This window comes from Rhinoraja longicauda, chromosome 22, assembly GCF_053455715.1.
Source record: "Rhinoraja longicauda isolate Sanriku21f chromosome 22, sRhiLon1.1, whole genome shotgun sequence".
Lineage (NCBI taxonomy): Eukaryota > Metazoa > Chordata > Chondrichthyes > Rajiformes > Arhynchobatidae > Rhinoraja > Rhinoraja longicauda.
The window spans coordinates 1,378,532-1,402,258 of record NC_135974.1 but is presented as its reverse complement, the minus strand read 5'-3'; the positions used below and the strand labels follow the sequence as shown (position 1 = coordinate 1,402,258).

Below are 23,727 nucleotides of genomic sequence, written 5' to 3'. Positions count from 1 at the left end.
TTTCCTACTTGCACTTTGTACATAATGGAGAGCATTAAGGTGTCAGGAGGTGAATCAGTCGCGACAGCATAATCGGTCTCTGCCTGCATCCTGTGGCCACAATGTTCATGTGGAAGGACCTGTAGAGTTTATGGTTAATGGTGACACAGGAGGATGTTGATGGATGGGAATTTGGTGATGATCAGGTCATTCAGGTGGTTGATTTAGTGATGGCCATTGCTTGGCATTCGTATTACACCAAGATTATTTCATCATCGCATCATGTGACAGGGGAATTATTATCAAATGGAAAATTACCTCAATCCGGAACTTCTTGAGCCTTGGTCGGATTGTTGCCGGAATAATGAAATGTTTCTCCTGTGCATCAAGAAATTCTGGATGCTTGGATTCTACATCGTCTGGCAGAGATGGCTATAAAAGATCAGAACTTTAAGAACAAAGCTAGTTTCTCCATTTCTTACACTTTGACCAAACATTATCTACAGTTTATTCGTGCTCTCTTTTGCTTACTTTTATTGATGAGGTTAGACACCAATTTCAGCTCTTCACTGGGATTGGAAATCCCTGCCAGACCCTGCTTCGTGCCCACCCTCCCAGTGTACCTGGTGCTGACTCTATTTCTCCCACTGTCTTTGAGAAGTTGGAAGAATATGTTTGTAATCTCATCAACCATCAAAATGTAACCACAACTTTAAGAATCCTGCACCTCTTGCCCACTATTCTTTAATAAATTATGTCGTTCTCATCTCTACGTTTTACTAAACGATTAAAAAAACTCATGCATAAATAAGTCTTCACAGCAAAAAGAAAGTTCCAGAGAGTTATGATTCATACCATTAGGATGTTTTTAGTGACTTTTAACCATCAAGTCCAATTCAAAATAATCACTTACAATCCCCTTTGTTTCTCAGAGGATGAGCCTGGGAAATTGACATTTGGGAAGGAACTGTGGACTTTAACACCGTGAAGCCCGTGGTCTCTGGTAAGAAGAGGCCGACTCGGGAGCTCCATGCCGCGAAGAGTTTTTTTCAACCATCCCGACGCTGGAGTTTCGATCATCCTGACGCGAGGGCCTCGGACAGTCGGCAGCGGCGACTGTGGATGGTTCAACAACCCCGACCGCGGGTGAACAAAGAGGACGTTGATTGGACTTTATTACCTTCCATCACAGTGAGGAATGTGGAATCCGCTGTGGTGGATGTTTATGTTAAATTTTACTTTATGTGGTTGTGTGTCTTGTTGCTTTTCACCTATATGGCTGTGTGGTAACTCAAATTTCACTGTACCTTAATTGGCACATGTGACAATAAATTGATCTTGAAATGTTGAACTACCAACATTCACTTTAGCGAGGTAGAGCAAATGAAAGAGTTGGAAAGCTTTGATGTTCCTACCTCTCCATATCCACTGTAATCAAGTTCTATCAGTTCAAAAGCCGCCAGCAGTTCACCAGCCATGTTCTTGCCCTTGTAAATGTCATGAAACTTTAAGGCCGGTCTCTCATACTTTTCCTCCTGCAGTTTAATGAAGGGAACAGCAAAGGCACGTCCAAGGAACTCCGGGCTGCCCTGTAATTTGTGGAAAGGTGCTGTTAGAATTGATCATTTGAATGTAGCACGATGTGAGATCCTTGCAAATCAAAACACAACATCACAAAAGTGGGACAGGAATTCCCCATTTGCTTGGTATTCCTTCAGAGGAGGGTGTCCAGGGCCTAGATTGTTGATGGGAAGAATAGGCAGAGAGTTAGCCATAGCAATGGCCCCATAGCAGAAGCGTCCACATCGCGGGGACTGGAAACTGGAAGTGTCCTGAGCTAATTCTGCTCCCACCACCATCTACTGTACAGCGATGGCTCCCACTGATTGTCGCCAGAAGCTCGCGCCCTTTTCAGGACGGACGATGACAGCGATGTAACATTTGAAACATAAAAGATGGACACGAAAGAAGAAGAAGCCATGACAATAGAATGAACTGCCCGAGCGTGAGGAAACTTTGAGCCACATGATGTCTATCACCACCAGACATTAATAGACCTGCACCTCACTGTTGAAGAATGACAGGCATTCCACCCACCTCATTCCATTGTAATACAGTTCCACACCCACTAATATATCGCACCACATTGATCTGCAAGAACAGGCTAGATCTTCCACATCTGCAGCCACAGGAGACAGGCGAGGTGTAAGATGAGTATTTCTTGTTTGTACCGCAGAGAAAGATAAGGAGACACAAGAGAGTGCAGATGCTGGAATCTTGAGTAAAAACAACAGCTACTGGACGAATTGTGGAGAGAAATGTGAGAAAGGTCCTGAGCAGAGGGTGCAGTATAAATCATCACCAAAGATGCTGGGCTACATCGGGAGCAGTCAGCATGGATTTGTTCATATACACACACTGAACTTTATCATGTTATTTACTATGTTTACATGTTCTGTAGTGTAGTGTAGTTCTAAACTATGTTTACATAGTTCTGTAGTGCACTATGTTTACATGTTCTGTTGTGCTGCAGCAAGTAAGAATTTCATTGTTCTATCTGGGACATATGACAATAAAACACTTGACTCTTGACTCCTAACAAGAAGTGTCGAGGAAAGTTGATACCAGTGACAAATTTGAAGTTATCTGCATGGAGAGCAGCTGGAGATATGACAAAGTCGCAAGGGGTAGAGTCAGAAGGTAAAAGTAATGAGATCCATGGGAAAGTGGCATTAAGTTTAAAATTAGGGTGGCATGGTGGCGCAGCGGTAGAGTTGCTGCCTTACAGCGAATGCAGCTCCGAAGACTACTACAATGATCCTGACTACGGGTGCTGTCTGTACGAAGTTTGTACGTTCTCCCCGTGACCTGCGTGGGTTTTCTCCGAGATCTTCGGTTTCCTCCCACTCTCCAAAGACGTACAGGTATGTAGGTTAATTGGCTTGGTAAATGTAAAAATTGTCCCTAGTGGTTATAGGACAGTGTTAATGTGCGGGGATCGCTGGTCGGCGCGGACCCAGTGGGCCGAAAGGGCCTGTTTCCGCGCTGTATCTCTAAACTAAACTAAACTAAACTCAAAGGATTATTACAGACATCTTGTTGACAGAAGGGCGATGTGTACATGAGTTCTGGGCTTATCACGTCCTCGCTTTCCAAAATGCTTATTACTAAATGAACTGAAAGTAGTGGCCATGGTTAAGACATTTACCAATTACACCTAAACTGGCAACAAGGTTGATGGAAACATCATAGACTGCTGAGGTAAATTCAATCCAGAGAAATGCATAAATGAATAACACATTTGCAGGGCAAGTAATTAAATACAAATAATAGAATAGTGATAAGCATACAGAACAAGGCAATCTTGTCCACGGATCTCTAAAAGCAAGCAAGACATGCAAATAAAGGGATTACATCAGCAAACAGAGAAACATATTACCATTAGTAGCCAAAGCACATGATCTAGGAGCAAGCCAGCCTCTGTTGGAACTGCAGAGGGCAGCGCAATGGCTGTCTCACAGTGCCAGAGACTCTGGTTCGATCCCGACCACGGGTGCTGTCTGTACAGAGTTTGTACGTTCTCCCCGTGACCTGCGTGGGTTTCCTCCGAGACCTTCAGTTTCCTCCCACACTTCAAAGACGTACAGGTTTGTAGGTTAATTGGCTCGGTATAAATGTAAAATTGTCTCTCGTGTGTGTAGGAGAGTGTTAATGTGCGGGGATCGCTGGTCGGTGTGGACTTGGTGAGCCAAAGGGCCTGTTTCCGTGTTGTATCTCGACATGGAGTATTTTGATCAGTCTGGTCTCCAGACCAGGAGGATCTGAAAGCACTAGGAAGTGCAGAGAAGATTTACCGAGATGTTTACAGCACTGCAGACTTGTTATTGGGAGAGACCGACTAAACTGGAGTTCATTGTTTTGGTACAGGGAAGATCAAAGGAGATTTAATTGAGATGTACCAAGACTGTGATAAGCCTAGACAAGGTGAACAGGAGGGATCTACTTATCTTGGCAAATGGGTTCAAAAGTCTGAGACAGAGATTAAGTTAATTTACAGTAAGATCAGAGAAAACTCAGTGCATTTATTCAGTTTCTGCCAGGTTTCTGAGCAGATGTTCCCTGCAAGACTACAGACCTGGAACTGGAGACGGATTCACCAAATAGGCACATTTCTGGCCCGAGTGGGTACACTGGCCTCACAAGCTACAACTATTTTTGGTTCCGCACGTTAAACTCATAATCCACCAGCACAATTTTTCCATCATTGCGATACATTTTTAATAAGAGCATGAGATCGGGACTCACAAAGCTGTCAAAGTCGAAGATGTTAATGATGATTATGGGTGGATCGTTCTTCAGTTCTTCTTTACTTCCCTCAATTAGGATTTGATCAAACAGCAACATCTCCAACCACATTGGAGACAGTGTCTCTTCCAGGTGCTGAGGAAGAATTAATTTGAAAAACAGCATTAATTCTGCATTTCAATAATTGTAATGACATGTAAGCAAAGTTGGCGTGCAGGTACAGCAGGCAGTGAAGAAAGCTAATGGCATGTTGGCATTCATAACAAGAGGATTTGAGTATAGGAGTAAAGAGGTCCTTCTGCAGTTGTATAGGGCCCTGGTAAGACCACATCTGGGGCATTGTGTACAGTTTGGTCTACTAATTTGAGGAAGGACATCCTTGCTATTGAGGCAGTGCAGCGCAGGTTCACGAGGTTAATCCCTGGGATGGGGGGACTGTCATATGAGGAAAGATTGGAAAGACTGGGCTTGTATTCACTGGAGTTTAGAAGGATGAGAGGGGATCTTATACAGACGTATAAAATTATAAAAGGATTGAATAAGCTAGATAAGCTGGGAAAAATGTTCCCAATGTTGAGGGAGTCCAGAACCAGGGGCCACAGTCTAAGAATAAAGGGGAGGCCATTTAAAACTGAGATGAGAAGAAACTTTGTCACCCAGAGAGTTGTGAATTTGTGGAATTCTCTGTCACAGAAAGCAGTGGAGGCCAATTCACTGGATGAATTTAAAAGTGAGTTAGTTAGAGCCCTAGGGGCTAGTGGAATCAAGGGATATGGGGAGAAGGCAGGCACAGGTTACTGATTGTGGATGATCAGTCATGATCACAATGAATGGCGGTACTTGCTCGAAGGGCCAAAATGCCTCCTCCTGCACCTATTTTCTATGTTTCGATGTTTGTATGATTCCATTGCAGTGCTCTGATGCTCAGGAAGAATATGATAACAAATCCCAAACTATTTGTGATATTAAACAGGTCTGTGTACAATCATTATTGATGATAACAATCTGACTCTGGCGGGAGGTGTTAAGTTCAGCACAAAGTCACCTGGATTTGATGGTCACAGAATGCATTTCCAAGGAATGTCAATGCTGGCCATTCACTGACCTGCAGGGATTGGGGGATAGTGGAAGAGAGTTCTGCTCATGCAAACTCCACCATCGAAATGATGTAAATAAATCTGGCACTACTAAGTGGGAAAGAAAACTGCAGATGCTGGTTTAAATCGAAAGTAGACACAAAATGCTGGAGTAATTCAGCGGGTCAGGCAGCATCTCTGGAGAGAAGGAAAGGGTGACGTTTCGGGTCGAGAAGGTCAGTCTGAAGAAGGGTCTCGACCCAAAACGTCACCCATTCCTTCTCTCCAGAGATGCTGCCTGACCTGCTGAGTTACTATAATTCAATAATTCAATTCAATGTGCAGTCAGATGAGATTAATTTAATTTGTCATGATGGTTGTTACAGACACGGTTGGCTGAAGTGCCTGTTCCTGTGCTGTACTGTTCTGTGTTCTACGATTATATTATAATGACAAAAGCGTAACTTCTCACATGAAATGACATGTGGAGTTCAGATGTGTTGGAAAAATAACTGCAGATACTGGTTTAAATCAAAGGTAGACACAAAATGCTGGAGTAACTCAGCGGGCCAGGCAGCATCTCGGGAGAGAAGGAATGGGTGACGTTTCGGGTCAAGACCCTTCTTCAGACTGAGAATCAGGGGACGGGGAGACACAGAGATGGAAACATAGAAAATAGGTGCAGGAGGAGGCCATTCGGCTCTCTGGGTGACAAGGTTTCTTCTCATCTCAGTTTTAAAAGGCCTCCTCTTTAATCTTAGACTGTGGCCCCTGGTTCTAGACTCCCCCAACATTGGGAACATTTTTCCTGCATCTAGCTTGTCCAGTTCTTTTATAATTTTATACATCTCTATAAGGTCCCCTCTCATCCTTCTAAACTCCAGTGAATACAAGCCTCGTCTTTCCAATCTTTCCTCATATGACAGTCCCGCCATCCCAGGGATTAACCTCATGAACCTACGCTGCACTGCCTCAACAGCAAGGATGTTCTTCCTCAAATTAGGAAGGGCAAGGTGTGAAAAGGAGAGATCAAAATACACTGGACAGGAAATAAACATCCAATTATATCATAGTCTCTTTCCTTTATTCATATGTGGATCCAAACTGCATTCATGTACCGGCAATGCAGTATTTCAGCTCCATTCTCTTTGTATTATTAAAAAATAATAATTTCGTCTATCTTGAGATATCTGAAATTCTTCACGTGTGACCAACATCAAACACCATGTATCAACTCCCTTTTGATTTCCCCAATTAACCAAATGAGGAACCAAAGGAAAATGGTCACTGAAACAGATTAAAAATTCACTTACACTTTACAGAATTAATGGTAATAAAGGTAGGCGTGGCGCCGATGGTTATTCAAGCTTCTTACCCTGGTGGACTGGCACTGAGTTGAAAACACAACTCTTGCAAAAGGATCTGACAGTCCGGTGTCATCGGCTGCCCGCAGTCCCCGAGCCTGGTACATGTGTGCCCGCAGCTGGAAGTAACTGTTGTCTGTGCGCAGGAGAGAGAGAGATTCAGTCACATAAAACAGAAGACAAAATGCTTTGTTAAAGTTGCTTTATAAATAATACCAGCTTTATACCAGCATCTGCAGTTATTTTCTTATAAATAATGTGTGGCAGCACGGTGGCGCAACGGTAGAGTCGCTGCCTTACAGCGAATGCAGCGCCAGAGACCCGACCATGGGCACCGTCTGTACGGAGTTTGTACGTTCTCCCCGTGACCTGCGTGGGTTTTCTCCGAGATCTTCGGTTTCCTCCCACACTCCAAAGACGTACAGGTTTGTAGGTTAATTGGCTTGGTAAATGTAAAAAATGTCCCTAGTGGGTGTAGGATCGTGTTAGTGTGCGGGGATCGCTGGTCGGCGAGGACCCGGTGGGCCAAAGGGCCTGTTTCTGCGCTGTATCTCTAAACTAAATTAAACTTTCTCCTCTATTTCCCCCTCCCTATTTGGTGCCACAGTCTGGGTAGACTGCTGACAAATGCAACATCGCAGCTGAATTAAAGGCAGGCTCCACGTATGTGCGGGACCAGCAAAGACCCAGCTGGGGGATCCACATCACATCCCTGGTGGTGGCGCATCTCAGGGAGCCTGGGCTCTGGTTCACTCAGTTCATCATTCAGCCAAGGAGGACTACATCCAGTCTGAAGAAGGGTTCTGACACAAAGTCACCTACCATGATCTCCAGAGATGCGACTTGACCCACTGAGTTACTCCAAAACTTTGTGTCTTTCTTGTAAACCAGCATCTGCAGTTCCTTGTGTCTACAGGACTACATCTCCCTCAGGTCACAGCAACAGAAGAAAGTACAACCCATGGCACCCGAGAGAGATCACACATGCCAACCTGACCAAACTTTTATTATGTGAAGGAAGGAACTGCAGGTGCTGGTTTACACTGAAGATAGACACGTAATGCTGGAGTAACTCAGCAGCACAGGTAGCCTCTCTGGAGAGAAGGAATGGGTGACATTTTGGGTCGAGACTCTACTTCAGACTGAGTCAGGGGAGAGGGAGACTGGAGATATGGAAGGGCAAGGTGTGAAAATGACAGATCAAAGCAGACGATGCTCAAGGAAATGTAGAATGGTTCATTGTTGGCTGAGGGAAAGGTGACAATAGTAAAATTAATCAGGAGCACAGTGAAACTAGTCGGAGAACTAGGGTGGGGGAGGGACAGAGTCTCCATCTCTAGGCTGCCTCTCCCTCGACTCTCAGTCTGAAGAAGGGTCCCGACCCTAAATGTTACCCATTTCTTTTATCCAAAGATGCTGCCCGTTACACTTGTATTAATTAAGACCGAATCTGAGCTGGACTTCAGTGTTGTAGCTGGTCATGTGGCTTGCCCAGTCTGCACTGGGTCTATTCAAGGGTAGCCCATCAACAAGGTATTTGAAAAGAACATGTGTCTAACTCAATTTTTCATTAAACACTCAAGAAAAAAAGAGAAATATGCACAGCAGGTGATGTTGTATACCCAAGAGCCTTTAGTGATTGACCAGTAGGGCTCACGAACACCCACCCTGCCAAAGTTAAGATGTGTCAGAAAGAAAACTGCAGATGCTGGTTTAAATCGAAGGTAGACAAAAGATGCTGGAGTAACTCAGCGGTCAGGCAGCATCCCTGGAGAGAAGGAATGGGTGATGTTTCAGGTCTCTCATTCCTTCTCTCCAGAGATGCTGTCTGACCCGCTGAGTTAATCCAGCATCTTGTGTCTACCTGCCAACGTTAAGCATCTGCACCCCCCACCACATCTGCACCCAACCTTCCACATCTGCACCCCCATCACATCTGCACCCCCATCACATCTGCACCCCCCACCATATCTGCACCCCCCCACCACATCAGCACACTCCACTACATCTGCACACCCCACCACATCTGCACCCCCCAACACATCTGCAACCCCCCCACATCTGCACCCGCACATCTGCACCCAATCCCCCTACCCCTCCTCCCCCACACACAGCCGTACCCAACCCCGGGCCCAATAAAAGGTAGCAGCCTTCCTTCAATATTGAAGGGACCATGCTGGTCTCATTGCTCACAATCGCTGTTGAGTTTAATTGGCGGCAGCATGTGGTTGGTGTCTGCCCTGGCGGCTTCGTCATACACGGGGATGTATTCCTGGGGCAGGCTGCTGATGACGTCTTTCGTGGACTTTGTGACTCCCAGCCACATGGAGACCTCCAGTTTTGCAAAGATCTCCCCAATCGCTGCCCCCGGTGCCTGGTGGACAACAGAACACAATAGTCCCATCAGAGGAGACAACTCCATTGTGATCAATCATCAGTCACCGGGATGAGACCAAACGCAAAATACTCTAGATATCAGCATCTCTCTCCATACCCACATTGCTCAGAAATGTTCTTAACATATCATGTTTGCAGATACCAAAAATCAACGTCAAAAATCGACTGATTCAAAAAAAAATGTTTTCATTGATTTTCCCATTCAATTTTAGAAAAAGTAAACTGAAACAAAAATTAAAATTTCACACACTCGTAAGGTCTTAAGATATGCATGTGTTTGTGTCTCATGGAGCCAGGGCCAAACACGTGACATGTGACTGGGACCACAGCTCTACATTTGAGCACAATGCAGCGAAACTCAAGTGAATGCACTGTACTTTATTTTACTTTAACCAAACGGGATTTTTATTTTTAACATCTTTCTGCCATCTTTCATCCCATTGACTCCCTCGTTCTTCTGTTTGGCCAACCTTTAGATCTGGCTCCAATGTACCCAAGGAATTGAGCCCAAAACCCATACTAGTCACGGGCCTATGACTGTGACCCTCCAGTGACACCACTAAATTGTCTGCTCATGTGGACATTGGTCCTGTAAGAACCATTTGAAGGTTTCCGTGACTCCTGGGGAAATGCGGAGGTGCCGATATAATTCGGCTGGGTGGAATCTCGGGGAAACTGGATGAAACCAAGTGTTCCATTTGGTAGTGAGGGCCAAGGTGACAATGCCGTGAGAAGGGTGGATGGGGATGAGATCCTATTTCCACTTACCTTCATGAAGAGGGAATGAATTTTCCCACAGTCCTTTCCTTTCTCTTCCTCCACCACCGAGTACAGAACCTGTCGAGCAGGGACACGAGCCACGGCCACACGCTTCCCATTGCTCAACATCCAGATGAAGATGTCTGGAATTGGAGTCTGAGGCTGAGGGAAAACAAGTGAAGACAATATTTCATATAGGGGTGCCAACTATTGCACTCCCACAAAAAGGAACAAGGTGACGTCACCGCTCCACGCCCCACGTGACCTCACACTGCCAGCGGCCATGTGCTCCACCAATGGCGGCCACCTGGGCCGGGCCGCGGGTTGCTATGCAACCTCCATTAGGCGACGCCCAGGCCCCTGGCCTACACTATCCAGACCTACACTGTCCGGACCGACACTGTCCGGACCGACACTGTCCGGACCGACACTGTCCGGACCGACACTGTCCGGACCGACACTGTCCGGACCGACACTGTCCGGACCGACACTGTCCGGGCCTACACTGTCCAGGCCTACACTGTCCAGGCCTACAGTGCCCCCCGGGCCTAATACGGGACAAAGGTGGTCAAGTACGGGACAAACCAATTTAGCCCAATATACTGGATGTCCTGGCAAATATGGGACAGTTGGCAACCCTAATTTCACATGAACTCGATGAAGAATTATTCTGTCATAATGATCACTGCTTTGGAATTCTGTTTCTGTGAGATGCAGCTTGGCCAAAAACACGCATCATTGGGAATGCTCGCCAGGGCAGTCTACTGGGGACAGGCCAAGATGCACTGGGTGCAATGAATGCTCCAGGCTGCGATTCCAGGACTGATCTAGTTGTACCTCAAGTTTCAGGTATTCATTTGCCCTTGAGGCGTGATGAAGTTTCTAATCCCAGAATGTCTTACGTTTAATGTTATTTTGCTCCTAAATCTTCTGCTCATCAAAGCAGCATTCTATAGCACAGTACTGGGCCCTTCAGCCCACCACATCCATGCGAACCTTCATGCCCATCTACACATCCCACTTGCCTGCATTTTGTCTGAATCCTTCGATGCCTTGCATGTTTAAATGTCAATTTAAATATCTCTTAAAAGCAGCGATTGTATCTAACTCGACTACCTCCTCTGGTAAAATAAATGTCCTCCTCAAATCCCCTTTAAAACTCAGGAGAGACAAGGAAATGCAGATGCTGGTTTACCAATAAAGACACAAAGTGCTGGAGTAACACGGAAGAGGTTACCGATCCAAAACATTGGCTGTCTGTGTTTTCCAGAGATGCCATCTGACCCACTGAGTTACTCCAACATTTTGTAACCTTTTAAAACTCCTTCCTTTCACCTTTAGCCTCGGCTCTTTTATTTTTGGCACAAAGTGCATGTGATTTTCTTGTACTGCAAAGGGCCGACATAACTTTAGCTATAGCGCTGCTAAATGTTCCACCATTTGTGCGGCACGGTGGCGCAGCAGTAGAGTTGCTGCCTTACAGCGAATCCAGGATCGATCCCGACTACGGTGCTGTCTGTACGGAGTTTGTACGTTCTCCCCGTAACCTGTGTGGGTCTTCTCTGAGATCTTCGGTTTCCTCCCACACTCCAAATTCGTACAGGTTTGTAGGTTCATTGGCTTGGTAAATGTAAAAATTATCCCTAGTGGGTGTAGGATAGTGTTAATGTGCGGAGATCACTGGTCAGCATGGCCCTAGTGGGCCGAAGGGCCTGTTTCCACACTGTATCTCTGAACTAAACATTGCAGATTCGTTCCTAGTTTATTAATTTCTGGACCTCAAGCAGAAAGATTCCAAATGAGCCAATCTCACCTCCTCCACGTGATTTTTTAATTTCTCCAGGAGTTTTTGTGCTTCACCCAGGAGCACCTTGACATTTTTCTCCTTTCGTTTCAGAATTCTTCGCGCCTGTTTTGCATGGTTAATCTGCAAAATGTGAAAAAACAGAAATTGGTTGTATCCAAACCAGAATCTCTGCAGCATAGCCAACCCATTTTTATGAAATATCCAAAATAGTATGCCTCATTTTGTTTCTCCAAATACTGACAGTATTGGGTCGTCTGTGGAACAGGTAAAAGAGTTAACATTTCAGATTGAAAGTCCTTTGTTAGAACTGGGAAAGAGAGGAATCATGTTGGAGTTGAGTTACAGAGAGGCTGCTGGATCGGATGAATGGGACAAAGGGATTTCTCTGACAAGTAAGAAAGGTTGCCAGAGTGATTCCAATGTTTACAGAGCTATCTGGTTAATAGGTTGATGAGGGCAATTAGACCATATCTGACTCTCCTCCCCGAGATACCAGCCATACACCTGGCATTCCACACCAAGCTTGATATTGTCAAGCGTGAAAGGATTCAGAAAAGATTTACGAGGATGTTGCCAGGACTAGAGGGTGTGAGCTAGAGGGAGAGGTTAAGTAGGCTGGGTCTCTATTCCATTGAGCGCAGGAGGATGAGGGGTGATCTTATAGAAGTGTACAAAATCATGAGAGGAATAGATCGGGTAGATGCACAGAATCTTTTACCCGGAGTAGGGGAATCGAGGACCAGAGAACATAGGTTCAATGTGACAGGGAAAAGATTTAACAGGAATCTGAGGGGTAACGTTTTCACACAAAGGGTGTATGGAAGAAGCTGCCAGAGGAGGTAGTTGAGGCTGGGACTATCCCAACGTTTAAGAAACTGTTAGACAGGTACATGGATAGGACAGGTTTGGAGGGATACGGACCAAGCGCAGGCAGTTGGGACTAGTGTAGCTGGGTTGGGCAAGTTGGCCGGTGTGGGCAAGTTGGGCCGAAGGGCCTGTTTCCACACTGTATCACTCTATGACTCTCTGACTCTAAAGACTCAGAGTGTGGCGGCTCCCGAGGGTCTTGGACCACTACAAGAGCCTCAATAGACAGATAGTGAGAAACACAGTGATCACCTGTTCACAGAGGCACAAATAAACACACAGATTTAAGGTAGTCTTGAGACAGGTAGCATTCGCCCACTTACAATGTTAAACTTCAAGCTCTTAATCCGAGATCTATCCAGATTGTTCGGCCGGTTCATGGTTTTCTTTTCAGCATAAATGTGATATTGTCTATGACAAAAAAAAAGTAAATAAACAAGGCTCTCAGCTAAGAAGCTGACTTATAAAGTAGTGTAAGAAAATAACTGCAGATGCTGGTACAAATCGAAGGTATTTATTCACAAAATGCTGGAGTAACTCAGCAGGTCAGGACTGCACACGGAGGACTAACAGCATATTAGGCAGGAGGTCATAATTTTTTGGCTGATCGGTGTATGTTCTACAGCATCTGGCAGCTGCCATTTGTAGCTGGGTGTACAGTCACGTTGATTATTATTAACTAATTATGATAGAGTTCAGTCTACAAAGATCAAAGGAGATTCTATACACCCAAAATATGAAGTAAGAACTGTGAGCAACAAAGGAATCATGAAGGCAGATAGCCAACTCTTGTTACTTTTCACATTTTGATGATATTTCTGAGGGAAGAGTGAAGGAATCTTCCTCAGGGGCCATTGTCCTGTAACTTAGCAGGAAAATGGGTGGCTGGTAAAGAATGGTTCATATTCTTCTCAATTCAAAACAGTCTACCAAAATTCTCAACATTGTTAAGTGACAGTCCCATGAAATGCATAAAGAAAGATGTTTCTTTTTATATATATATGTGACAAAACAAATCAAAACCTGCAGCCAGCAACAAACTCGTTCAAGACTTGACTGAAATAATCCTCTGCATTAGACTTTGGTCTCTTCACAATGTGAAACAATTCATCGAGCCCATCCTCCTGTATTGGTAAAACACAAAGATAGAATTAAATATTTTAAAATCGTGGGCCCCACCATTTACTGTGCAAGTCCTCACCTGGTTTACTCTATCAAAACAGCATCTCACATCACCCCACAGATGAGCAACAGGCCATTATCTCCAGGACTATCTCTGATTTCATCACCTCTGGTGACCTGCCATCCACAGACTCCAGCTAGGGGTCCCAACCTTCTCACTTCCAAATAAGGGACAAAAGGTTACGTCTCCGCCCGCGCCCCACGTGATCTCACCCAGCCAGCGGCCACGTGCTCCCGCTCCACCAATGGCGGCCGCCCGGGCTGGGAGGCGGGTTGCTACGCTACCTCCGTTAGGCGAACGCACTCGGACCCGCTCCCCGAACACACTCCGTTAGCCTACACTGTCTTAGCCGACAGCGGCCCCCGGGCCTAGTGTCCAGGCCTGCAGCCCCCCTTGTGCCTACATTGTCCGGGCCTACAGTGTCCAGGACTACATTGCACGCCGGGCCTAATACGGGACAAGGGTGGTCCTGTACGGGACAAACCAATTTAGCCCAAAATACAGGATGTCCCAGCTAATACGGGACATTTGGCAACACTACCTCCAGCCTCATCGTTCCCCAGCCCAGCACATCCCGTTTATACCTCTTCCCAAAAATCCACAAGCAGAATTGCCCTGGAAGCCCATTGCTTCTGCCTTCTCCTATCCCAGTGAGCTCATCTCCACATACCTCTTCCAGCCAATCCTCTCTGGTCCCAGACATCTCTGAGTCTGAAGAAGGGTCCCGACCCAAAACATCACCTATCCATTTTCCCAGAGATGCTTCTCCCACTGAGTTACTCCAGCACTCTGTGTCTACCTTTGGTACAAACCAGCATTTATAGTACTTTGTTTCTACGCCTTACATTTGTCTGAATTAAACTCCATCGGCCCCTTCTCAAGCCATTGGCCCAGATGATCTAAAACCTGTTGTAATCGTAGATAACCTTCTTCACCATCTACCACCAATTTTAGTGTCATCCACAAACTTATTAACCATGGAGAAAAAAAAGGAACTGCAGATGCTGGTTTACAAAAAAAAGTGCTGCATCTCTGAAGAAAAGGCAGCATCTCTGAAGAACAGGGAATGGGTGATGTTTCAGGTTGGGACACTTAGTTTTAGTTTAGTTTAGAGATACAGCCCTTTGGCCCAGCGGGTCCGCGCCGACCAGCGATCCCTGCACACTAACACTATCCTACACCCACTAGAGCCAATTTTTACAATGTACCAAGCCAATTAACCTACAAACCTGTCCATCTTTGGAGTGTGGGAGGAAACCGAAGATCTCGGAGAAAACCCAAGCAGGTCATGGGGAGAACGTGCAAACTCCGTACAGACGGCACCCATAGTCGGGATGGAACCCGGGTCTCCGGCGTTGCATTCGCTGTAAGGCAGCAACTCTACCGCTGCACCACTTCTTCAGACTCGGGCAGATGGAGTGTAGATTGTTAACCATGCCACTGGCACTAAGGGACTCAAGCTCCACAAAGTGCTGCACTTCAACCGGCAGCCTTGCATACACTGAGTTTGAGGGCAATAATAGATGTACAATAACCAGTGATTGCCTCGGGTCACCCACATCAACCGTGAATAGATGCTAAAATGCACCACCAGGCTGAAACTAACATTGTTCTCTCAGTAGAACTGGAAGAAAAATATTGAGAAGAGAAGAAAATAAAGAAATCATTCAGGAAATTATGCAGTGGGTTTAATGTTGGGTTTTTCCAGCCAAGAGCTGCACGGAGTCACAGGGCTCCGTCATTGCAACTGTTCCAACATCCCTGCCATGTCATGTCATCACTGAGTCTGCTGGTGGGATGGAAGGGACTGCCTGACCCGCTGTGTCACCTGGCAAAACACAAAGCTGCTGGAGCTCAGTGGGTCAGGCAGCATCTCTGGAGGGAATGGGCAGGTGCCGGTTTGGGTCGGGACCCTTCTTCAGACCAGTGCTACGGTACCTGCTGCCCCCTTCCACTTGTTTCTTCCCACCAGTGAATGAACTTGGAAAGCTGGAGAATGTTCAAATCTGAACACAAAGCTAAATATATGTGCAGGAAAGAACTGCAGATGCTGGTTTACACCAAAGATAGACACAAAATGCTGGAGTAATAGGCAGCAATTCTGGCGAGAAGGAATGGGTGACGTTTTGGGGTCAAGACCCTTCTTCCGACGGGACAGCTAAGCTAGAGTAAATATATGACGGCACTAGCTGCCTGGTGAATGTATATGTTTTTACTTATTGTAAAACCTCTAACCACTAGGTTAAAAATTCTCAAGGTGGCAAAGTATTCATAATGTTCCTACCAGTCTCTCTGCTATCTTTGCAAGTACATTGGTGTTGTACAAGCGCCATGAATAGTCTTGCCAAGAACTCCAGACATACACACATGGTTTCTCATAAAGGTATGGGATACAACAATATGATCTGAAATAAAGGAAACGCAGGCAGGTTAGCAATTGGAACACAGCAACTGTGATAAAGTTGAAATATTGATCCAATTTCCTATTGTTTGCTGCAACAATGGCCACAGGGAAAGGCAATACACCTTCCCTTGACCTGCAATGGCACTGCGATCGTTGAAATTATCTTTAAAAGGGATTATTTGATGAATTTTCAAACGTACCTGTCATATTCTGTGTTCTCGGCTTTTCTGGGTGATATAATTGAGTTGTCTTTTGGAAATAAGTTCACTTCAGTATTCTCCAATTCATCTTCTGAGTCCCCTGTATCCAGTAAAGATTTCTTCTCTTCGCTCTCTTCCACTTTCCCATCTTTCTTCTTTTTTGTGACAACTTCTACCAATTTGCCACAGTTACCTGCAAAATATATTCACAATGAGCAGCTTTCCTTCAGACTCTGACCGATGTTCAGCCCTCCTAGATTACAGGACGACATATATAGAATCTATATAAATGATCTGGACATAAATGTTTCCCTTTCCCCTGACTCTCAGTCTGAAGAAAGGTCTCAACTGAAAACGTCACCTATTCCTTTTCTCCAGAGATGCTGTCTAATCCACTGAGTTACTCCAGCTTTTGGTGTCTATCTTCTGGACATTAATGTAGATGGGTTGGTGAGTAGGTTTGCTGACAACACCAAAATTGTCTGTGCAACCCTTCCTGTAAGGGGGTGACCAGAACTGCACACAACCTATGTCCTTCCTCAAATTAGGAGACCAAAACTGCACACAGTACTCCAGGTGCGGTCTCACCAGGGCCTTGTACAACTGCAGTAGGACCTCCTTGCCCCTATACTCAAATCCTCTCGCTAAGAAGGCCAACACGCCATTTGCTTTCTTCACTGCCTGCTTCACTTTGAATAGCATGCAAGAAGCAAACTGTTGGAGGAACTTAGTGGGTTCGGCAGCATCTGGGGACAGAAAGGAACAGTTAATGTTACATCAGATTAGCTCCAGATTCCAACATCTAGCAGTCTCCTCTGTCTCCACTTTAAATAGCAGAATGTGAATGCAATTTCATTGGTACAATAAGAGAAGTCTTTTGCACATTTCTGGTTTTGTAAAAAATGAAATGCTGCAGAACCTGGAAAACTGACATAAAACATGGAAACACTTTCCCATCTCCACCCGCATCGTCAATGCTGTGACTTTTTGGCGACACAAGCTGACCGATTAGAGACACAGATCGCACCGTCTACTCAAACCCTGGTCCTGATCTTCCCTCTCATCATCGCACCCATCCATTCCCCTGAACTCTCTCATTTATTTCCAACCTCAGAAACTTCCCGTACCTAGATGCTTGTTCCATTTTGTGAACTATCTGCATCTACTGCCCATCCAGGCACTGAGTAGATTCCAACTTGCCTCTCGATGAAAATGTTCTTCCTCAGATCTCCTCTAAACCTCTTAACCCTCATCCTAAATTTATGCCGTCTCACAATAGACAATAGGTGCAGGAGTAGGCCATTCAGCCCTTCGAGCCAGCACCGCCATTCAATTCGATCATGGCTGATCACTCTCAATCAGTACCCCGTTCCTGCCTTCTCCCCATACCCCCTCACTCCGCTATCCTTAAGAGCTCTATCCAGCTCTCTCTTGAAAGCATCCAACGAACTGGCCTCCACTGCCTTCTGAGGCAGAGAATTCCACACCTTCACCACTCTCTGACTGAAAAAGTTCTTCCTCATCTCCGTTCTAAATGGCCTACCCCTTATTCTTAAACTGTGGCCCCTTGTTCTGGACTCCCCCAACATTGGGAACATGTTTCCTGCCTCCAATCCCCTAATTATCTTATACGTTTCAATAAGATCCCCCCTCATCCTTCTAAATTCCAGTGTATACAAGCCTAATTGCTCCAGCCTTTCAACATACGACAGTCCCGCCATTCCGGGAATCAACCTAGTGAACCTACGCTGCACGCCCTCAATAGCAAGAATATCCTTCCTCAAATTTGGAGACCAAAACTGCACACAGTACTCCAGGTGCGGTCTCACCAGGGCCCGGTACAACTGTAGAAGGACCTCTTTGCTCCTATACTCAACTCCTCTTGTTACGAAGGCCAACATTCCATTGGCTTTCTTCACTGCCTGCTGTACCTGCATGTTTCCTTTCAGTGACTGATGCACTAGGACACCCAGATCTCGTTGAACATCCCCTCTTCCTAACTTGACACCATTCAGATAATAATCTGCCTTTCTATTCTTACTTCCAAAGTGAATAACCTCACACTTATCTACATTAAACTGCATCTGCCATGTATCCGCCCACTCACACAACCTGTCCAAGTCACCCTGCAGCCTTATTGCATCTTCCTCACAATTCACACTACCCCCCAGCTTAGTATCATCTGCAAATTTGCTAATGGTACTTTTAATCCCTTCATCTAAGTCATTAATGTATATCGTAAATAGCTGGGGTCCCAGCACCGAACCTTGCGGTACCCCATTGGTCACTGCTTGCCATTCCGAAAGGGACCCATTTATCCCCACTCTTTGCTTTCTGTCTGTCAACCAATTTTCTATCCATGTCAGTACCCTACCCCCAATACCATGTGCTCTAATTTTGCCCCCTAATCTCCTATGTGGGACCTTGTCGAAGGCTTTCTGAAAGTCGAGGTACACCACATCCACTGACTCTCCCCTGTCAATTTTCCTAGTTACATCCTCAAAAAATTCCAGTAGATTTGTCAAGCATGATTTCCCCTTCGTAAATCCATGCTGACTCGGAATGATCCTGTTACTGCTATCCAAATGCTCAGCAATTTCGTCTTTTATAATTGACTCCAGCATCTTCCCCACCACTGATGTTAGACTAACTGGTCTATAATTACCCGTTTTCTCTCTCCCTCCTTTCTTAAAAAGTGGGATAACATTTGCTATCCTCCAATCCACAGGAACTGATCCTGAATCTATAGAACATTGAAAAATGATCTCCAATGCTTCCACAATTTCTAGAGCCACCTCCTTAAGTACCCTGGGATGCAGACCATCAGGCCCTGGGGATTTATCAGCCTTCAGTCCCATCAGTCTACTCAAAACCATTTCCTGCCTAATGTGGATTTCCTTCAGTTCTCCTCACTTTGGACACCTCTGTTCAGTTTAGAAATTTGGCGTGGAGACCAGCCCATTGGCTCACCGATTCCACGCTGACCATTCCCACTAATTCTATGTTATCCCATTTTCACATCCTGCATGCTAGGGGCAATTTATAGAAGCCAATTAACGTACAAACCCACAAGTCTTCAGAATGTGGGAAGAAACCGGTTCACTTGGAGAAAACTCGCGCGGTAACAGGGAGAACATACAAACTCCGTAAGACAGCATCCCTAGTCAGTATCAAGCCCAGATGTCTGGCACTGTGAGGCAGCAACTCTACCGCTATGCCACAGCTTCCACTGTTATGGGGTGAAGTTTCCTACACTATCTATACCTTATGAACCTGTGTTTTTTTACATATCACTTCACGCCTCTTTAGATTTAAGTCCTCCTGCTTGCTCGGCCAGTTCCATCACACACAAGGCATTGGGCTTTGTTCAAGGTAGTCACTGCTCTGATATCTGTGTGAAGATGATACAGGCCACATCGCCAGTCCTGCCTGACCCACCCCTAACTTGATCCCCACCTTCAAACCAAGCTACACTGATTGAATTTGGCATTTTCAAATGTTTTGTGACACCTTTAAGGCTTACGTTTCTGCTAAACTTTGTTTTTTATTAAGAGACAAATGCTGCGTTACTTTTATAGCGCTGATGTTACCTACAACTGACACCACAAGTCTCTAACACTCATATTTTGGCAGAGTGACTGTGACAATGAAAGGCAGCATATTCCTACCTATGGACACTTCAAAGCTGAGAAGTCGTGAGCGGACAGATGGATCAATCAAAGTGGCCTCGAAAAATGCAGCAAAAAGAAGGAATTCCTCTTTTTCATCTGTAACAGACTGAAAAAAAACACAACAATGAATTGTGGCAGCTTTATTACCATTGAATTACGTCAAGAGCCTATATAGCCTTTGTACAAGTTGCAGCATGTGGTCTAACATTTGAGGCATCCATCACTGCTACAATCAAAGAGCCTGCATCATCAGTATCATCTAGGGGTGCCAACTAGCTCACTCCCAAATAAGGGACAAGGTGACTTCACCGCCCCGCGCTTCACGTGACCTCACCCAGCCAGCGGCCACGTGCTCCCGCCCCACCAATGGCGGCCGCCCGGGCCGGGAGGTGGGTTGGTACGCAACCTCCGCTAGGCGGCGCCCGGGCCTCTGGGCCTACACTGTCTGGGCCTACAGCGTCCGGGCCTACACTGTCTTGGCCTACAGTGTCCGGGCCTACAGCCCCCCCGGACCTAATACCCTAATTCCCTATCACTGATGCAAGGCTCACCAGTCTATAATTCCCTGGTTCGTCTCTATTACCCTTCAACAAAGAGACAACATTGGCTGTTCTACAGACTTCTACAGCCCTCTGGGCTATCTCCTGCAGCTGAAGAGGGTGCAAGATCACTGTCAAGGCCCCGGCAATCCCCCCCCCCCCACAGCATCCGGGCCTACACTGTCCGGGCCTACAGCGTCCGGGCCTACAGCCCCACCCCGGGCCTAATACGGGACAAGGGCCCAAGATACAGGATGTCCCGGCTAATAAGGGACAGTTGGCAACCCTAGTAACATCATTACTCATCAGTACTCATCCGTAACAGAAGAGGTACCTCTGTCAGGCAGTCCCCACATGTGAGCTGAGAGATACCACTCTAGATACAGCAGGATCAGGAGGTGGTGGATATATTGGCGACTTCAAGAGGTGCAAGAAGTCTCAGCCACCTGCTCTGTACGAGCAGAGATGTTACCGAGATTGAACAATATTGTTAAGGTCCCTTGAAAGTTTAAGACTAAAAAGCACAGGTTTATGGGGAGAAGTGAAAAATGTAAAGGGGAACCGAGAGGCAAGGTTTTCTATCTAAAGGGTGATGGGCATATGGAATGAGCTGCCAAAGAAAGTGGCGAGTGGGCAGAATTAGGATATTGTACGAGTACATGGATAGGAAATATTTGTAAGGATATGGACTAGGTGCAAGTAAGTGGAGTATCTCGGTTAGGCAGCTTGGTTGGTATGGACGGGTTGGGTCGAAGCTCTATGACTCAAGGACCAAGAATGTTCTCCAATAATTTCCCTATCACTAGGCTCAGCAGCCTAGAATTCCCTGGTTCGTCTCTATTACCCTTCAATAAAGAGACAACATTGGCCATTCTACGGTCCTCTGGGATGTCTCCTGCAGCTGAAGAGGGTGCAAGATCACTGTCAAGGCCCTGGCAATTCTCCCCCCCCCCCCCCCCCCCCCCCCCCGAAAAAAACCCCACGCAGGTCACGAGGAGAACATACAAACTCCGTACAGACAGCACCCATAGTCGGGATGGAACCCGGGTCTCCGGCGCTGCATTCGCTGTAAGGCAGCAACTCTACCGCTGCACCACCGTGACCGCCCAGAATTCTTGACTTACTTCTGGCACAGGGTGAACAGAGTCCACGCTCACTTCCATCGCAGTCGGCTGCTCCAGGGCATTCGCTGCTTCTTCATCTTCATTTTGGCTTTGACTCGCTTCTTTTTTCTTCGACTTGGATTTCTTACTCTTTTTCTTGAGTTTGCTCAAGGCCTTTTTTGCACTTCTTCCTTTGTCGGTTTGAACGGCTGAGATGGAGCTGAAAACATCAACTGACACTGCCATCAGTATTCGTCCACGGTAAAATATCCCGTCACCCAGACCTTCATTCAGATCCCGATGGGCGTCCCTGAGCACAGAATTCTGAGGAGAGCCGTAGAGGTAGACCCATGCAGGCCCAAAGGTCGGGTAGAAACCAGCTGAAAAGTAACAAAAACTTACCAATCAGAGCATCATAGTAGAAGGATATCAAAATCACATGCAGGCAGAGATTAATTTAACTTGGCATCAAATTGGGCCCAGAGATTGTGGACCAAAGGGCCTGTTTCCTGTGCTGCTCTGTTAGAAACATAGAAAATAGGTGCAGGAGGAGGCCATTTGGCCCTTCGAGCCAGCACCGCCATTCATTGTGATCATGGCTGATCACCCACAATCAGTAACCCGTGCCTGCCTTCTCCCCATATCACTTGATTCCACTATCCCCTAGAGCTCTATCTAACTCTCTTTTAAATTCATCCAATGAATTGGCCTCCACTGCCCTCTGTGGCAGAGAATTCCACAAATTCACAACTCTCTAGGTGAAAAAATTTCTTCTCACCTTAGTTTGGAAAGGCCTCCCCTTTATTCCTAGACTGTGGCCCCTGGTTCTGGACTCCCCCAACATTGGGAACATTTTTCTTGCATCTAGCTTGTCGAATCCTTTTATAATTTGATACGTCTCTATAAGATCCTCTCTCATCCTTCTAAACTCCAGTGAATACAAGCCCAGTCTTTCCACTCTTTCCTCATATGACAGTCCCTCCATCCCGGGGGTTAACCTCTCAACCTTTGCTCCTGGTTTCTTTCCCGAGTTGAATTTATTTTAGTTTAGCTTAGCGATACAGCGTGGAAACAGGCCCTTTGGCCCACCGAGTCCGCACCGACCAGCGATCCCCCCCCATTAACACTATCCTACACTAGGGACATTTTTTTAACATTTATACCAAGCCAATTAACCTACAAAGCTGTACGTCTTTGGAGTGTGGGAGGAAACTGAAGTTCTCGGAGAAAACCCATGCAGGTCACGGGGAGAACGTACAAACATCGTACAGGCAGTACCTGTAGCCAGGATCAAATCTGGGTCTCTGGCGCTGCAAACGCTGTCAGGCAGCAACTCTACCGCTGCGCCACCGTGCTGTCTCCAACACATTCTATATTCCTCGAGATACTCCCTCAATCCCAGTTGTCTATACCTCCTGTCACTTACTTTTTATGCTGATTGAACATTCAATATCCTTTGTCCTTCCATGTTCCCTAATCTTGCCATGGTTGCCTATCACCCCTACCTGAACATGCTGGCCCTGAACTCTGACTGACTCCCTCCTGAAAGAATCCTACTTGTCACGGAGTGATGGTCTATCCAAAAGCATCTGCTCCCCAGTCTACATACTCCAGGTCCACTCAAATCAATCTTCCCCCGATTCAGGGACCTTATTCCTTTCCATATCTAACTTGAAACTTACAGAACAATGGTCACTGTCCCAGAGTGTTCGACTGACATTTCCATCACCCGCCCAATTTGATTTCCTATGGTTGAGCGCTGCCCCATCTCCAATCTGTTAGAAGTTTCGTTTAGAGATACAGCGCGGAAACAGGCCCTTTCAGCTCACCGGGTCCGCGCCGACCAGCAATCCCCGCACATTAACACTATCCTAATTAACACTATCCTACGCCCACTAGGGACAATTTTTACATTTACCAAGCCAATTAACCTACATACCTGTACTTCTTTTTTGGAGTGTGGGAGGAAACCGAAGATCTCAGAGAAAACCCACGCAGGTCACGGGGAGAATGTACAAACTCCGTACAGACAGCACCCGTAGTTAGGATGGAACCCGGGTTTCCGGCGCTGCA

At 46.1% G+C, this 23,727-nt stretch overlaps 1 protein-coding gene across 1 annotated transcript in view; it reads right to left on the bottom strand.

Annotated features, from left to right (window-relative positions):
• The window catches only part of fer1l4 (fer-1 like family member 4), a 116,154-nt gene that overhangs the window by 60,789 nt on the left and 31,638 nt on the right, over positions 1 to 23,727 (bottom strand). The window contains exons 15-27 of the mRNA XM_078419230.1: positions 21,676 to 22,034; positions 20,010 to 20,118; positions 16,342 to 16,534; positions 16,022 to 16,142; positions 13,578 to 13,678; positions 12,878 to 12,965; positions 11,694 to 11,807; positions 9,890 to 10,042; positions 8,918 to 9,098; positions 6,736 to 6,860; positions 4,285 to 4,419; positions 1,395 to 1,568; positions 298 to 411 (exon numbers count right to left, since the gene is read on the bottom strand). Of these exons, the coding sequence (XP_078275356.1) occupies positions 298 to 411; positions 1,395 to 1,568; positions 4,285 to 4,419; positions 6,736 to 6,860; positions 8,918 to 9,098; positions 9,890 to 10,042; positions 11,694 to 11,807; positions 12,878 to 12,965; positions 13,578 to 13,678; positions 16,022 to 16,142; positions 16,342 to 16,534; positions 20,010 to 20,118; positions 21,676 to 22,034 (1,967 nt within the window). The remainder of the gene's footprint in view (positions 1 to 297; positions 412 to 1,394; positions 1,569 to 4,284; positions 4,420 to 6,735; positions 6,861 to 8,917; positions 9,099 to 9,889; positions 10,043 to 11,693; positions 11,808 to 12,877; positions 12,966 to 13,577; positions 13,679 to 16,021; positions 16,143 to 16,341; positions 16,535 to 20,009; positions 20,119 to 21,675; positions 22,035 to 23,727) is intronic.